The sequence below is a fragment of the Symphalangus syndactylus genome, chromosome 5, assembly GCF_028878055.3.
Source record: "Symphalangus syndactylus isolate Jambi chromosome 5, NHGRI_mSymSyn1-v2.1_pri, whole genome shotgun sequence".
NCBI lineage: Eukaryota > Metazoa > Chordata > Mammalia > Primates > Hylobatidae > Symphalangus > Symphalangus syndactylus.
Window position 1 is genome coordinate 58,767,220 of NC_072427.2, and position 16,776 is coordinate 58,783,995.

General features: G+C 42.5%; 1 protein-coding gene across 4 annotated transcripts in view; it reads left to right on the top strand.

The window, feature by feature from the left end:
• RYR3 (ryanodine receptor 3) overlaps positions 1 to 16,776 on the top strand; it is a 565,081-nt gene that overhangs the window by 456,024 nt on the left and 92,281 nt on the right. For all 4 annotated transcript variants that reach the window (XM_055278588.2, XM_055278589.2, XM_055278590.2 and 1 more), the window contains exons 61-64: positions 6,580 to 6,629; positions 7,034 to 7,094; positions 9,881 to 10,119; positions 11,513 to 11,594. In XM_055278588.2, coding sequence (XP_055134563.2) covers positions 6,580 to 6,629; positions 7,034 to 7,094; positions 9,881 to 10,119; positions 11,513 to 11,594 — 432 coding nt within the window. The remainder of the gene's footprint in view (positions 1 to 6,579; positions 6,630 to 7,033; positions 7,095 to 9,880; positions 10,120 to 11,512; positions 11,595 to 16,776) is intronic.

Genomic DNA, 16,776 nt, shown 5'->3' on the forward strand with positions numbered 1-16,776 from the left:
AACACTCAATAAACTAGGTGTTGATGGAAAGTATCTCAAAATAATAGCTATTTATGACAAACCGACAGCCAATATCATACTGAATGGGCAGAAGCTGGAAGCATTCCCTTAGAAAACCGGCACTGGACAGGGATGCCCTCTCTCATCACTCCTATTCAACATAGTATTGGAAGTTCTGGCTGGGGTAATCAGGCAAGAGAAAGAAATAAAGCATATTCAAATTGGAAGAGAGGAAGGCAAATCGTCTCTGTTTGCAGATGACATGATCCTATACTTAAGAAATGCCATCGACTCAGCCCAAAAACCCCTTAAGCTGATAAGCAACTTAAGCAAAGTCTCAGGATACAAAATCAATGTGAAAAAATTACAGGCATTCCTATACACCAATAATAAAACAGAGAGCCAAATCGTGAGTGAACTCCCATTGGCAATTGCATTTATTCTCACGAAGAGCATAAAATACGTAGGAATACAACTTACAAGGGATATGAAGGACCTCTTCAAGGAGAACTATAAACCACTGCACAAGAAAATAAGAGAGGACACAAACAAATGGAAAAACAATCCATGATCATGGATAGGAAGAATCAATATCGTGAGAATAGCCATACTGCCCAAAGTAATTTGTAGATTGAATTTTATTCCCATCAAGCTACCATTGTCTTTCTTCACAGAACTAGAAAAAACTACTTTAAATTTCATATGGAACCAAAAAAGAGCCCGTATAGGCAAGACAATCCTAAGCCAAAAGAACAAAGCTGGAGCCATCACGCTACCTGACTTTACACTATGCTACAAGGCTACAGTAACCAAAACAGCATGCTGCTGGAACCAAAACAGAGATATAGACCAATGGGACAGAACAGAGGCCTCAGAAATAACACCACACAACTACAACCATCCGATCTTTGACAAACCTGACAAAAACAAGCAATGGGGAAAGGATTCCCTATTTAATAAATGGTGTTGAGAAAGCTGGCTACCCATATGCAGAAAACTAAAAGTGCACCCCTTCCTTACACCTTATACAGAAATTAACGCAAGATGGATTAAAGACTTAAACATAAGACCTAAAACCATAAAAACCCTAGAAGAAAACCTAGGCAATACCATTCAGGACATAGGCATGGGCAAGGACTTCATGACTAAAACATCAAAAGCAATGGCAACAAAAGCCAAAATTGACAAATGGGGTCTAATTAAACCAAAGAGCTTTTCACAGCAAAAGAAACTATCATCAGAGTGAACAGGAAACCTACAGAATGAGAGAAAATTTTTGCAATCTATCCATCTGACAAAGGGCTAATATCCAGAATCTACAAGGAACTTAAACAAATTTACAAGAAAAAAACAACCCCATCAAAAAGGGAGTGAAGGATATGAACAGACACTTTTCAAAAGAAGACATTTATGCAGCCAACAAACATATGAAAAAAGCTCATCATCACTGGTCATTAGAGAAATGCAAATCAAAGCCACAATGAGATACCATCTCACGCCAGTTAGAATGGCGATCATTAAAAAGTCGGGCGGCCAGGCACAGTGGCACATGCCTGTAATCCCAGCACTTTGGGGAGCCCAAGGCAGGCAGATCACGAGGTCAGGATATTCAGACCAGCCTGGCCAACATGGTGAAACACTGTCTCTAATAAAGATACAAAAAATTAGCCAGGCGTGGTGGCATGCGCCTGTAATCCCAGCTACTTGGGAGGCTGAGGCAGGACAATCGCTTGAACCCAGGAGGTGGAGGTTGCAGTGAGCCAAGATTGTACCAGTGCACTCCAGCCTGAGTGACAGAGTGAGACTCCATCTCAAAAAAAAAAAGAATGTCAGGAAACAACAGATGCTGAAGAGGATGTGGAAAAATAGGAATGCTTTTACACTGTTGGTGGGAGTGTAAATTAGTTCAACCATTGTGGAATACAGTGTGGCGATTCCTCAAGGATCTAGAACCAGAAATGCCATTTGACCCAGCAATCCCAATATACCTTTGGGTATATATCCCTGGGTATATACCCAAAGGATTATAAATCATTCTAATATAAAGACATATGCCCACATATGTTTACTGTGGCGCTGTGTACAGTAGCAAAGACTTGGAACCAACCCAAATGCCCATCAATGGTAGACTGGATAAAGAAGATGTGGCCATTTACACTGTGGAATCCTGTGCAGCCATAAAAAAGAATGAGTTCATGTCCTTTGCATAGACATGGATAAAGCTGAAAACAATCATTCTCAGCAAACTAACACAGGAACAGAAAACCAAGTACCACATGTTCTCCCTCATAAGTGGGAGTTGAACAATGAGAACACATGGACACAGGGAGAGGAACATCACATACCGGGGCCTGCCGGGAGGCGGGGGGCAAGGGAAGGGATAGCATTAGGAGAAATACCTAATGTAGATGACAGGTTGATGGGTGCAGCAAACTACCATGGCGCGTGTATACCTATGTAACAAAACTGCACGTTCTGCACATGTATCCCAGAACTTAAACTATAATTTTAAAAAAAGCAGCATCTGTCCTGAGACAACATTGAGAAGAAGGCAAAGATCATTCTGAAGCTTGGGAAAAGTGAACACGTAACATTGTGAATAAACAGGTGGACACTGCTTTCCATCCCATGGTTATCAAACTCCATAAGATTAAAACTTTTAAAAAGACTCAGATCGACTGGGCACAGTGGCTCATGCCTGTAATCCCAGCACTTTGGGAGGCCAAGGCAGGCGGATCACGAGGTCAGGAGTTCGACACCAGCCTGACTAACATGGTGAAACCCCGTCTCTACTAAGAACACAAAAATTAGCCGGGCGTGGTGCCATGTGCCTGTAATCCCAGCTACTCGGAGGCTGAGGCAGGAGAATCGCTTGAACCTGGGAGGCGGAGGTTGCAGCAAGCCAAGATCATGCCACCGCACTCCACCCTGGGCAACAGAGCGAGACTTTGTCTCAAAAAAAAAAAAAAAAAAAAAAAAAAAATTAGATCATACAAGTCTTGGTGTGAGTGAGCTGAAATTTGTAGTCTAAAGCAACGTAATTCAATTTAAATTCCTAATAGGAAAAGAAATTTTCGTCAAAAGCACCAGCCTTCCTACTCATTCCACTGGGCTAACATGTAGACACATTAACAGAAATAAGAAAAGAGGGGATATATCATGATTGGGCTAAAAGATGGATTCTACTATGCCTTAGGTTCTGTCTGTATTTTATTAAAGAAATACAGGAATGGACTAGACTTTTAAGTAGCAAAAAGCTAAGACCCTAATGAAAATAGTTAGGAGGCCACGCGCGGTGGCTCACGCCTATAATCCCAGCACTTTGGGAGGCCGAGGCAGGCGAATCATCTGAGGTCAGGAGTTCGAGACCAGCCTGGCTAACATGATAAAACCCCGTCTCTACTAAAAATACAAAAATTAACCGTGCATGGTGGCACACACCTGTAGTCCCAGCCACTCAGGAAGCTGAGGCAGGAGAATCACTTGAACCCGGGAGGCAGAGGTTGCAGTGAGCTGAGATGGCACCACTGCACTCCAGCCTCGCCAACAGAGCGAGACTCCGTCTCAAAAAAAAAAAAAGAAAAAGAAAATAGTCTAAAAGTGCTTTCCCTAGCATCCAGTGAACAGTGTACATTGTAGGGCCCAGCCATTAAATATCACCATCTTGGGGAGGATATTCAACTTTGAGATTTAGCTAACTTTTATGAAACACTTAGCATAACTAAACATTGAGCACAGTTTTTTATATGTAAGAGTTATTGCCCATTTGTGTAAAAATCATTGTGAAACTCATGTTTTAAATTCTGAGAACTGCCTGTGTAGTATGATCTCCATTTTCCAGAAGAAGAAATTGAAATTCAATTGGGTTCACTCCACTGTCCAAAGTGACTCTTCTAAGTTTGGACAAAAATAAAAATGCAGTCCTGGCCGAGTGCAGTGGCTCACGCTTATAATCCCAGCATTTGGGGAGGCTGAGGCGGGTGGATCACTTGAGGTCAGGAGTTTGAGACCAGCCTGGCCAACATGGCAAAACCCCGTCTCTACTAAAAATACAAAAAAAATTAGCTGGGCATGGTGGCACGCACCTGTAGTCCCAGCTACTCTGGAGGCTGAGGCAGGAGAATTGCTTGAACCCAGGAGCGGAGGTTGCAGTGAGCTGAGATCGCGCCACTGTACTCCAGCCTGGGCAACACATTGAGTCTCCATCTCAAAAAAAAAAAAAAAGAAAGAAAGAAAAACCAGTCCTGTCTATCCACATCGAGTATGATTTATTCTGCACTATAATTACTTACTCTAAGTTAAGACAGGCGACGCCCCGTGCTATCAAAACGAGATACTCTTAAAATCAGGTGCTGACCAAAGACCTCCTAAACATTTGCAGGATGCACCAGTGTGTTTTGTAAGAAGCTAGGGCAACAGTGAGTAAAGTGAGATATTCAGATAATCCAACAGAGGGCAGGTGTGTCTGTTTTCTTTATCTACTTTTCTTAGATTATTAATTCATGGAAATGTAACATTTGTTCAACCAGGCACCATTTGTCACGGCTGGAATACAACCTAGAGCTGATCAGCCTTGCAAATAGCTTTCAAATCCATCAGTGTGCTTGCTGCCCTCCCGCAGAAGCAGTTGTGTTTGCACTGACTGTGTCTGCATTGCCAGATTCCTCTTCTTTGTAGCCTTTGCCCTCGCCCCACCTCTTCTGCATCTGCAGCCCTTTGCCCGTGGGTCTCACACTCTCCCTGAGATTCCTTTCATTTATTGTCTTCAAACTCTGAGATGGAAGAGAGGCACCTGGGGACTCGGGCCCTTCATAACTCTGGGCTGAGGACAGTGCTTCCAGTTAAATCCCAGGCTCCATAGGGAACAAGCAGTAGCCTTTGGAAATTTCAGATCCTGGCCTTGGTATGCCTGAGAAAGCACTTCTGACAATGCGATTAGCCATGTTAGTATTAGGATCAAACAACCCAAATCTCTGACTTTGTTAGAAAAACATTGTTTTGTGTTTACACAGAACATGTGTCCAACTTGAAGCATTTTCACCAGAAATACCTGAGTTTACCTGCCCCTAACTCTGAAACCCGAGTCCTGTGATGACTCTCTACAGTGAGAAAGTTAGCACACAGAGCAGTTAAGGGTTTCCCCAAGACAGCCCAGCTAATCACAGAGCTACAGAGCCCACATTCCACAGGGTTAGCCCCTCGCCCCAGCTCCATGAGTTTGCATCAAATACCCGTCTCTGAAAAAAACACCATGGGAAGAGAAAAAGAGCAGCCGATATTTAATTTCACCCTAAATGGCTGCCAAGTTTCTGGTAACTTATTGTGTGTTCTCTTAAGCTATAGGCCAGGGGATCCCAGCTCTTTTCCACTGCAAAACCAAATAGCTAGCCATGGGAACTTTTGTTGTGATTTTCCAGTAGACAGCCCAGAAAGACTCAGGACATTTATTGAAAACCATTTAAAGGTGAGCAGGTTTTCATCCCCATCAACACTCAGGATGTATTTCTGCCCCATTTGAGTTGTCCTGTGGAAGACTTCCGCCCTGAATGGGGTAAGGAGCTCCATGACAAGTTATGAATCAGAAACTGGGAATGTGTCACCAGAGGACCCCGTGGCCTGTACAGGCGGCTTTTCTCTCTCTCTTTTTTCCCCTCTTTCTATTCCACTGCTTTCTGAAGCAACTGCAAAGTTCTTGTCTAGCCATGCCAGTGTCAATAATGTCAGTTCTAAGCAATCTCTTCCCAAGAGCTTCAGCAACACAGGTCAAATGATGGCCACAGTGCCCCTAGATGAGGTCCATTAGCAGCATGTTCGGAAACAGTGATAGACTCCTTTCTAACATCACAAGGCCCTCGTTAGGCACTGAGGAAAGTCAAACAATGAGGCACAGCTGAACCTTCAGCGGTTCCACAGTGGAAAATGTGGGTGAAAGCATAAAGGAGAGTCAAAAACCACAAAAATATACAACATGGCCTTTCCTAGTTTCCAAGGACCCAGTTAGAACAGTGACCTGGTCCGGCCTGGAGACTAACTGGAGATGACAGAGAATATACAATTCTTAAAATGTTTTTGTTTAACACAATCTCACCTTGTACCTGAACCATTAACACTTTTCCAATCCCAGCTTCTTGCCAGCCTCCCAACTAAAACTTCATACCCTCAATGGAAGGCTACAAAATGGTTTGCAATCCATTGCAACAAGGGGAAAATCATGCTTTTTTCCGGAGTCCTCATTTATCCCTGAATGTCACACAAATGAACATTTCAATACATGGTACTCTATAGCAAAGGATACATTGCACTAGGTCACTGCAAAATACTATAACTGTTTCAGAGGGATTGTGTTTAATAAAGATGGAGCTGCCTGCAAGGTACCTTTCATGATTCTCCAAGGCAGTGTGAACCACACATGTTCCTGAGTGTGGACCAGAGGATTCTTTGCTAGGAACATAGTGCATCTTCCTAGAATGCCACTCTGTGCTCTCTGTTTCACAGTGTAAGGGACATTGGGGTGGGGGATAAAAAGCATGAGTCCTTTAATCTCTGTGACTTTCTGAATTGCTTTCTTTTCTGCTTCAGCCTGTTCTGCAAACTTGCTGCTCTTGTTAGACACAGAATTTCCCTCTTTGGTAAGTGAAGTGTTGCTCAAGGCACCGCTCCTGCCTGTAATTATCCTCAACTTGCACTTTGCCTTTATTTGTGTCTTCCTCAGACAACCCGGGCCTTGGGACTAAGGTGTCACCTAAATTTGCCATAGAAAATTGGTCTGAAGCATGATAAATGACCTCTTTACCCTTCTAACTGCTCAGATTTTCCACACCAATGAAAATTTTAAGCTCTGCCTCTGACATTCATCATAAAGCAAAGGCTGTGTCAGGCTAGAAATTAATGCATTGTCTCTGAACACAGGCCCAGCACTTTATGTGTTGGTAGTTAATTATGCTGGGCTGTGGCTTGTGCATATGGAGAAGATTGCATTTGAAAGACAGTCTGAGTGGTTTGAGGGAATCACAGATGGTATTTTTTATTCTAGGTAGTGATTCTACTACAATGGTGAGCTGTCTTCACATCTTAGCTCAGACACTTGACACAAGGTAAGTCTGCCCAGTTTTTCCCAATAGTTTCTCATGACTTCCTCTCTAACCCTCTCATCTCACCAATTATACTGAAGAGGAGACAGATCGCTGCTGCCAGGGTTTGAGAAGAGAGGGGAGACAGGGCAAAGACCCTAGAAGTTAGCACTCCTTTTCTCAGTTCACATAACAAGAGCCACTGCCATGGCATAGACGGAATGCAAAGGCCTGATCCATTCTTGTCTTTCCTTCCTAAGAAGTTCGTCTTTTAGAAGATAAAATATGTAATGTGGCAAACCCCACTGGTGGGTGGTGAATCTACAAATGTTATGGGAAAGATGAACCACAGCGCTCTGAATTCAAAACGGCCAAGGAAGGAAATGCACAGAGATCTGGCTTCAGAAGAATCAGAGACAAAGATGTTGATCCTATGGCCTAGGGATTTGGGAAGAAGTCTTAAAAAATAATACATAAGTTCTGGTAATAACACAAATGATGAGACTGAAAAGAGAGACGCAGGCCGGGTGCGGTGGCTCACGCTTGTAATCCCAGCACTTTGGGAGGCCAAGGCAGGCAGATCACTTGAGCTCAACAGTTCAAGACCAGCCTGGGCAACATGGTGAAACATCTTATCTACAGAAAATACAAAAATTAGCCAGGCATGGTGGTGCATGCCTGTAGTCCCAACTACTCAGGTGGCTGAAGTGGGAGGATGGCTTGAGCCCAGGAGGTGGAGGTTGCAGTGAGTTGAGATCACGCCACTACACTCCAGCCTGGATGACAGAGCCAGACCCTGTCTTAAAAAAAAAAATAAAAATAAAAATAAGAGAGAAGCAGTGGAAAGAACTGACAGGGACCTTTCTTTAACGTGCCCATTAAGAAGGGTCATTGTCAGAGCCGGGAACCATGATTTCTGTCTATAGTTGAAGCTACTCAGGAGGCTGAAGTGGAAGGATTGCTTGAGCCTAAGAGTTCAAGACCAGCCTGAATAATGTAGAGAGACCTCATCTTTAAAAAAAAAAAAAAAAGAAACGTCTTTAGCAAAATTGGGAGGAGGACACACACCTAAGACCCAGTGCAAAAGAGGTTACCAACCTAAAAGAGTGGGACACTAAAAGAGTGTCCCAAAGACGAAAATCCACAATGAACTGAGAATGGCTATAAAAAAGGAGAGTAAGGACTGTTAAAGGGATGAGAAATCTTTACTCCAAGAAACTTGGGCAAAGTCTTGAGAGAGTCCAGTTTTTTGTTTGTTTGTTTTATTTTGTTTTAAATGAAGGTCAGTTGCAGGTTGGTGTGTTTAGTAATTATTCCTAACAAAACCTGGGACTAGAAAGTTAGGAAGGGCCAGATGCAGTGGCTCACGCCTGTAATCCCAGCACTTTGGGAGGCAGAGGTGAGTGGATCGCTTGAGGCCAGGAGTTCAAGACCAGTCTGGGCAACATAGACCCCCATCTCTACAAAAAAATTTTAAAAATTATCCAGACATGATGGCACATGCCTGTGATCCCAGCTACTCGGGAGGCTGAGGTGAGAGGATTGCTGAGCATGGGAGGCTCTCATGAGAGGTCACTGCACTCCAGCCTATGCAACAGAGTGAGACCCCATCTCAAAAAAAAAAGTTAGGAAGATAGCTCATGAATACTTATAGGATAAGAACAAGCGTAACTGACTTTATTTCTTTGTTTGTATTGTCTTGATGAGTGGAATGATTATCAGGAAAATGATGTAGATAAAAAGTATCTGTCCTTGAACCAAGTCTTTCATAATCTTCTGAATAAGATATAGAAATACAAAACTTATAGATGACTTGTAAGCTTTGTTCCAATTCTAAGTTTTATGAAATACTGTAGTTTTGAGGGAAGCCTTCAGATGTCCATAGCTGATCTTCATCCCTGTAGATCACATTTCCGTGTTTTGTTTTGTGTTTTCCAGAGATCTGATTAAGCTATCTACTTTAAAAGGGCTAGGTGTCTCTTTTCTCTTTCCTCATCCAACCTAAGACATTTCCTGCAAACTAACAGAAATCTAAGCTTCTGTTGACTTATTTCCTTGCTCTTTTTCTCTAAGAGGTCTTACATCAGAAGAGTTTATGTTTCTAGCTAGCCTTTATAAAAGTTGTTTATCTAGGCTGAGTGTGTTGGCTCACGCCTGTAATCCCAGCACTTTGGGAGGCCAAGGCGGGCGGATCACCAGGTCAAGAGTTGGAGACCATCCTGGCCAACGTGGTGAAACCCCGTCTCTACTAAAAATACAAAAATTAGCCCGGGCGTGGTGGCGGGCACCTGTAAATCCCAGCTACTCGGGAGGCTGAGGCAGGAGAATTGCTGGAACCTGGGAGGCGGAGGTTGCAGTGAGCCGAGATCACACCATTGCACTCCACCCTGGTGACAGGGTGAGACTCTGTCTCAAAAAAAACAAACAAACAAAAAGTTGTTTATCCCACAACTTTTCTTAAAGCTCATTTCCCTGTTCTTTTAACTAGATATTTACAGAAGACTTTAGCCAGTTGCAACTTACTGTAGATAATAGTGGGTGACCAATATTGGCTTCATTCTAGATTGTTCTCTGCATTTCCTGAAGAGGTGAGCAATATTTTCCTCAGACTGTCCAGTGGCTAGCCCCTCTGGGATTATGTGATTCAGGTTTCTTCCTGGATGTTAACTGCTCTCTCCCTTTCTCCTGACACAGTATCATTGAGTGACAGGAGTGGCAAATGTCTGCCCAGACGACACTGCCAGTTTCAAGAAGGGGATTGGGCAAAAGTTCAGATTATGCTTCTAGATTTGAACATTGTTTGCTTGCAGGACTGTCATGAAGTCAGGCTCAGAGCTGGTGAAAGCTGGGTTACGAGCATTCTTTGAAAATGCTGCAGAAGATTTGGAGAAGACTTCAGAAAACCTGAAACTTGGGAAGTTCACCCATTCCCGAACGCAGATTAAAGGCGTTTCTCAGAATATTAACTATACTACAGTGGCTCTGCTCCCCATCCTGACATCCATCTTTGAGCACGTCACTCAGCATCAGTTTGGAATGGATCTACTCTGTGAGTTCTACTGGTATTTGTCATGGATTTATGTGCACATGGCCCCAGATAGGAGGTGCAGGGCCCATTCACTTATGTTGACCTTGAGGGCAGAGCAGAGAGAGAATTATTCCATGCCTTTTCCTTCTTAGATTAAAAAGAAGAAGAAGAAGAAGTAATATACTCTTGGAATGGAAAGAAATTCCCTAATTTGAATATATAATATTTATCTTTTTCCACTTTTGTTCTGGACCAGAATTTCCCATTTGCTGGTCTAGCTCTTAGCTATTGTACTCTCGCTTAATTTGAAAGGTTATCTGAGTAATACAGTGGGAGATACAGATTTGCTCCTGGGTTTTTGAGACACCATTTTTCTTATTAAGAAGACTTAATTTATTCATTGGATACCAGGAGCAAAGGAAAAATGCTAACATTTCATTATCTGAGCTTTCAGAAGACCAAAGCTGGTTGGTTTTATTTTAGTTTGCATTAACACCATGTTTATTGCCAACACCTCCTCCAGCCCCCTGTGCCGATAGTCTGCCACCAAACTTCAGTTTTACACTTTAAATATTGGGACATGATTTAATTTGACCAGTTGTTGATAGCTAAGACTATGTCTTTCATATCCTTGAACAACTGAAAATCAGTGATTTCTGTTGTGTGGGGGCTGGGAGAACATCCAAACTCATTATTTTGTGTTATAAAAACAATGCAATTCCTTGGTCCGAAAATAAAACATTAAATTAGTTCTGAAAGTAGTCCCAGCCTTGGTATGAGCTCCAGACATGGCTAGGGATGTGTAGCCTGCAGATTCACAAGCAAAACATGCCCTTTCCCTAGGAAACATGATAAAACCATACTATTGAATTGCCTTTTGCAGAACACCCAGCAGAGAACCTGGGATAGGCAGATGTGAGGGATTTTGCTGTATCTCTAAGGGAAGTCTAGCAGTTGGACGTATCTTCCTGGGAAATGAGCAAAAGGCTCATTCAAGCTTCAGATTTTCTGCATTCTTCCTTCCAAAGGAAGGAAATATTGCACTGGATAAAATTGGGCTAAAATGTCTCTCTCTATTGGAAACAAACCAAATCCCATTATGGAAGGACCCACTGGTCAAATGATTCCTTTCCCTGCGAAGTGATGTAATCTTCATGTTAAGCCCCACAAAGGAACTGGGATTGCTCAGTGGAGGATTTTTCCTATTTTTTTTTTTTTCCCAGTCCAGCAATTAGCAAACTGGCATCTGGGTAGAAAAGGAATATGTTTGTTGAGAGAGAAAGGGAGAGATCTTTTACTCTTTACTCTTTTGCTCTTTACTCAAAAAATGCTCATGCATTTTTTTTTTCCTCTTCATGGATCCTTTCTGTGTTCAGGATTGATGCAAATCAATGACATTTCTTCTTTGTTTCAGTGGGTGATGTGCAGATTTCATGCTACCACATACTGTGCAGCCTCTACTCCCTTGGGACGGGAAAGAACATTTATGTTGAAAGGTAATTAGTGAACGAAGAGGCTAACACTTTCAAGCGTAGTAAAATGTTACTTACAGATTTTTGAACACTTAATGATATCATTTCAATCCAGCAAGACCAAAATGCTCCCTGATATAGAGTGGTGGTTTTGAGCCTTGTTTATGACATGCTTTTGGCAACATAAAGAAGTGCAATGATGAGGCTATTGAGATTTATGACTCCTGTGGAGATAGCTGGTGAATGTATGTGGCTGGAGAAGCAATATAGCCAAGCTAAATCATGTGCTCATAATCAAAATGTGTTGGAGATATGTCTATTTCCTCAGAATCACAGCTTCTAAATAGCTTCCAGAGTTTCTGAGGTTAAAGTTTGCTGAGAAGATCAAGGGACATGAGGCAGTTGCTTTAGTGTTTAATGAGTTTCTGTGTGCTACAACCCTGGACCTTTACCAGTCTTGGCTGTCAGATTTGCTATAGTTTTCAACAAGTGCACACTTTGGTATTAGCAATGCTAGTCAATACTCTTGAGTCTGAGCAAGCTGACTGCAGAAGTGCGTGGGTTCCAGTTTTGCCTCTCTAATCTGCCTGTCCCAGCAGAGGCCCTCGGTGACCCCTTGCTTTTCAGCATCAAATGCCTTGTGTTCTGTTGTTCTGTTTAATCCATGGGGAAGATTGGAAGGATAAACAGTATTAACAAAACTCTAGATCTTACTCTTATCCTTGGAAGATTTTTGTTTTCTTTCTTGCCTTTTCAAAGAAGCAAACTGGAAAGAATTCGGTCTGTGCTTACAGTTACTTAATCTAAAATCCTTCGGTATCTGCTTTCCATGTGCTGCCTCTATGTATGATGCTTTTATCAAACAAATCAGCAGTGAACCCTTGTCTCATGTCAAAACTTATATTTATTCAAATTGCAATTTCTCAATAAAGCCAAAAATGAAATAAAAGACTTCAGCCCCTTCAAGAACTAAGGAATTACTGACTTGAAGTCATGTACTAGAAACCAAGAAATGTTGTAGAAATGTCTGTTTCTTCATAATCACGGCTTCAAAATAGCTTCCAGAACACAAGAAATTGAGGAACTAATGGCTACATTTGTTTTTATTACGATTTTAAGTCTTTAACAGTTGTCAGGCTTTCCTTACTGTTTTACATAAAATATAGATAAATCATTTGTAATTTAGGATAGGAACTGGGCAGACAAAGTTTTATCCATATTTTATACCAAATCACAGAAAAATCAACAAAAAAATTTTCCATTAATGCCAAATTTCACTTGAGGCAGATGTTTTTAGTTTATTTCTCCCACTGAGCATTTGTAAATACATCCTCAGTATCTTTCTCATTCTCTCGTTATATGTATATAAGTATACATTCACCCATATGTCTGTATGTTTCTTGGTACAATTTTTTGTAAAGCTTATGCATTCTTCTCTTGAAAAAAAAAAAGTCAAAGAAAAGTCAACTCTGAAATGTCAGACCAGAAAAAGACTGCTCTTCATGTGACTTTCTATCCTTTATTCATGGATTCATTCCAGGTTGACTGTGTATCTGCAGCACTGTGAAAATTGTGCCTGTGCTTCGTACTCCATGTTGGTAGAAGTCAAGGCTTGGAGAAGCCCCTAGGTTAAGGCTGTCCCTATTGCTTTTTTCTGTATTTTTTTCCTAGATATTTTTTCCCCTGAACTATGTTTCTCATCTGTGTGTTGGTTATTAGGTACATGGCTAGTTTTCGAGAGTGGAGAGGATGTGTGTGCTTGTGTGTTTTAAAACGGAGGAGAATGAACAGGAAGGAACAGCAGGCAGCTTCACATCTGAGAAGCTGGCTAAGGACTTACTCTTTCTCCCTTAATTAGCCGTGTATTTAGCCCTAGCAATGTACCAATGCTCAGCCTCTGATGTTCTCCCCCAACTAAAGTAAGCAGCTGGCCCAGGTGAGAGGTTGGTGAAACTCAGTGCATCTTAGAGTCATAGGACTTGTGTTTAGTGATTTAATGTAATTGTATTCCCTACTTAGAGAACTCAAGTCAGCGGCCACAAAACGGGCTACTTCTAACCCTTTCACTTTGCCTGACCTCCAGGGTTTCTCTAGGCTAGTAGTCCAGGTCATGAGAATGGCAGATGGCATGTATACTTTCCCCTACTCTGTTCCCACCTGCTACTCTGTAATATGGAACGTGGCCCCACACGCATGCTGCCCACCGGGTCTCCCGTGGCCTGCTCACACCCTTCATCCTCATTGTTTCAGGCAAAACTTTATCTTTTGGCCCCCTTAAAACCCCGATATTCACTTCCAGAGGCCAAAGTCCTCTTCCAGGTCTGGAAAGCATGTTTCCATTTCGGTGTCCTTACTTGATTTGGTTCGTATTTTATGGGTTCAGAGTTATTGTACATTTTCCAATTTTAGCATAGATCAAGATGTCTTCCCACTTTCTTTTCATTTCTTGGGGGTTTCACAGAGGAAAGTACAATGAACCCACCATTTCTCTACCACCTTTTGCTGACGTCTCCTTGACTGATGAACGTATGTAAGGGAATCACTACATACTTGCTTTCCAGCTACACCTGGAGTATGCTTTGTAGATGGAAATGATTCAAGACACCTTGGTGATAGGGTTGACTGTGAGGGGCAAAGTCATTGAAACGGAGTACAGACATTTCTTTTGGAATATTTTCTAATTGAGACAACAACACTGAGAATGTCATTGACAAGTGGAGTTTGCAGACACAAAATTTCAGAGAAGGGTAATGGTTTGTGCATTTAATCACGCAGAATACGTAATTATTTCACTTGGAGATACTTTGATGAACTGAAAGAGCATTTGATGGGGGTTATTCAAGAAAGCAAAGCTTGAAACTTGATAACATTAAACACTGGGTCTCAGTTTTGTTTCAAATGAAGACTGAGTTTTCTACTTCATGCTTTAAAGCTATTTTGTTTCTTTCATCCCGCCTGGCTCCCTTTGACCAATTATTTCTGATCAGACATTGCACCAATGTTCCCTAAACCTCTAAGGTCACCAGCACTGCTGTCTAGACCCGTGTCCTGCCCTGTCCCCACTGTGCTTTCTGCTTCTCTGTTACATGTTATTTCCTCTCTTTAGTACCCTCTGGAATATAAATGAAGGTACTTTCAAAATTGCAAAGCACCATTTACGTGCAAGATATTATTATTATTACCTTGATGACTTTGTCTTTTCCTGTATCCCTAACAATCGATTTTGAGAGGCAAGATTCAGATATATGGAAATAAAACTGAGAGATTGAAAAGGAAAGTGCTACTTGTCAAATTAGGATGTAACAAAAACTGAGATACAAACTGAACACTGTCCAGTCTGTCACCGTTGACCAAGTATGTATTGTGTGAAAAATACTGTATGAGGCAGTGAGAACCGAGACCAGATGAACCTGGGCAACCTGGCAAGACCCAGTGGCTACAAAAATTTTAAAAATCAGCCAGTCATGGTGGCACATGCCGTAGTCCTAGCTACTCAACAGGCTGAGGTGGGAGGATCGTGTGAGCCCAGGCTTTCAGGGCTGCAGTAAGCTGTGATAGCACCACTGCACTCCAGCCTGGGCTATGAAACAAGAACTTGTCTCTAAATAAAGAGAGTTTCCATATCCAATGATAAACCCTTCCAGTATATCCTCTGGTAATATTATGGAGCTGTTTCTGTAGGCTTTTCTCTGCAAGAAGCTTGGCCCATACCAACGCTCCCTGCTGGGGAGCACTAATGACCGGTGAACCTTATATTAATAACAGCAAGTCTTTGCCTGGCTCAATCCCTCCTTGGGCTTTGGGGCCAAAGTCATTCACACTGATATTTCACAGCCAGGAGCATTAATTGGCAGACTTCTGGGTTTTACTTTTACAGACTTCTCAGTTTTACTTTTTTTTTTTTTCCTGGGTTTAACTTTTAACAGCTAGGCCAAGAGAGCTGTTGTTTATTTCTTGGCAAGAAGCTAATTAGCACCGTCGTGCACCCCAGACTAGAAAATGCCCTGTTGTGGAGCTTGTGGAGTGGTCAGGTTTGTCAGTAATTAATATGAGGGCGCAGGGCCAGTCCCCTGAGTCAACACAGCACCAGAGAACTGAGACTTAGCAACAGCCTGTTACCCCAGGGACTGCCTTCGTGTCTGACTAACCTTCTAGAAATCCACTTTCAGGAGATCATGGTTTTAATTTTGGTCAAAGAAAGAGGAAAAAAAAAAAAAGAGAGCAATAATGGATCTCTCCAGTCCCAAGCCACCTCGGGACCCCTTGTCTCCTAGGTTCATCTCTGTGTAAAATTTGCTATCAGGCAGGATGCGGTGGCTCACGCCTGTAATCCCAGCACTTTGGGAGGCAGAGGCGGGCAGATCACCTGAGGTCAGGAGTTCCAGACCAGCCTGGCCAACATGGTGACACTTCATCTCTACCAAAAATACAAAAATTAGTCGGGTGTGGTGGTGGGTGCCTGTGGTCCCAGCTACTCGGGAGGCTAAGGCAGGAGAGTCGCTTGAACCCAGGAGGCAGAGCTTGTAGTGAGCTGAGATCACACCACTGTACTCCAGCCTGGGCAACAGAGCAAGACTCTGTCTCAAAATAAATAAATAAATAAAGCTATCAGATTTGAAATCTTACCCCTTGTTATTCCTGATTTTCATCCAGGTTTTCTTTCCCAATGCTCTCCCTGTGGCCTTTCTTGTCCTTTAACAATTTATCTCCTTATTTCTTCCTCCAATTCACAAAGCAAGACTGAAGAGAGAAAACACCATATTTCTCCTCATTGGCCACTATGGTAAAGATGGTAAAACTCTTAGCTGAAAAAAATTGCCCCTTGTGAATGCCTGTATTTGAGGTGTAGAAGCACTCGCTATCCTCAGTTATCACCGAGGGAATTGGCAACTCAAGTCTGACGTTAAAATGATGCCCCTCTTCCCACGCCTGGCCACGACCTTCAGCTTAGTAAAGAAGAGAAATAATCAGGGAAGAGCAGGTGCTGAGAAGGAAACGCAGGGGAATAGGCCTGGCCTGGGGCCTGCTCACAAGCGAAGCTGCATTGTGAAAGCTTCGCCAAGAGCACCTGCTTCTCAGCGGTCTCGGTCTCTGAGCAGCATTGATACACAGGGCACAACAGGATTGGTTTGTCCAAGGGCTTCTGCTCTGCCTCTGGAGCAGTCCTGGGTGGGGAGGTTTTAGCAGTCAAACCTTCATCCAAAGG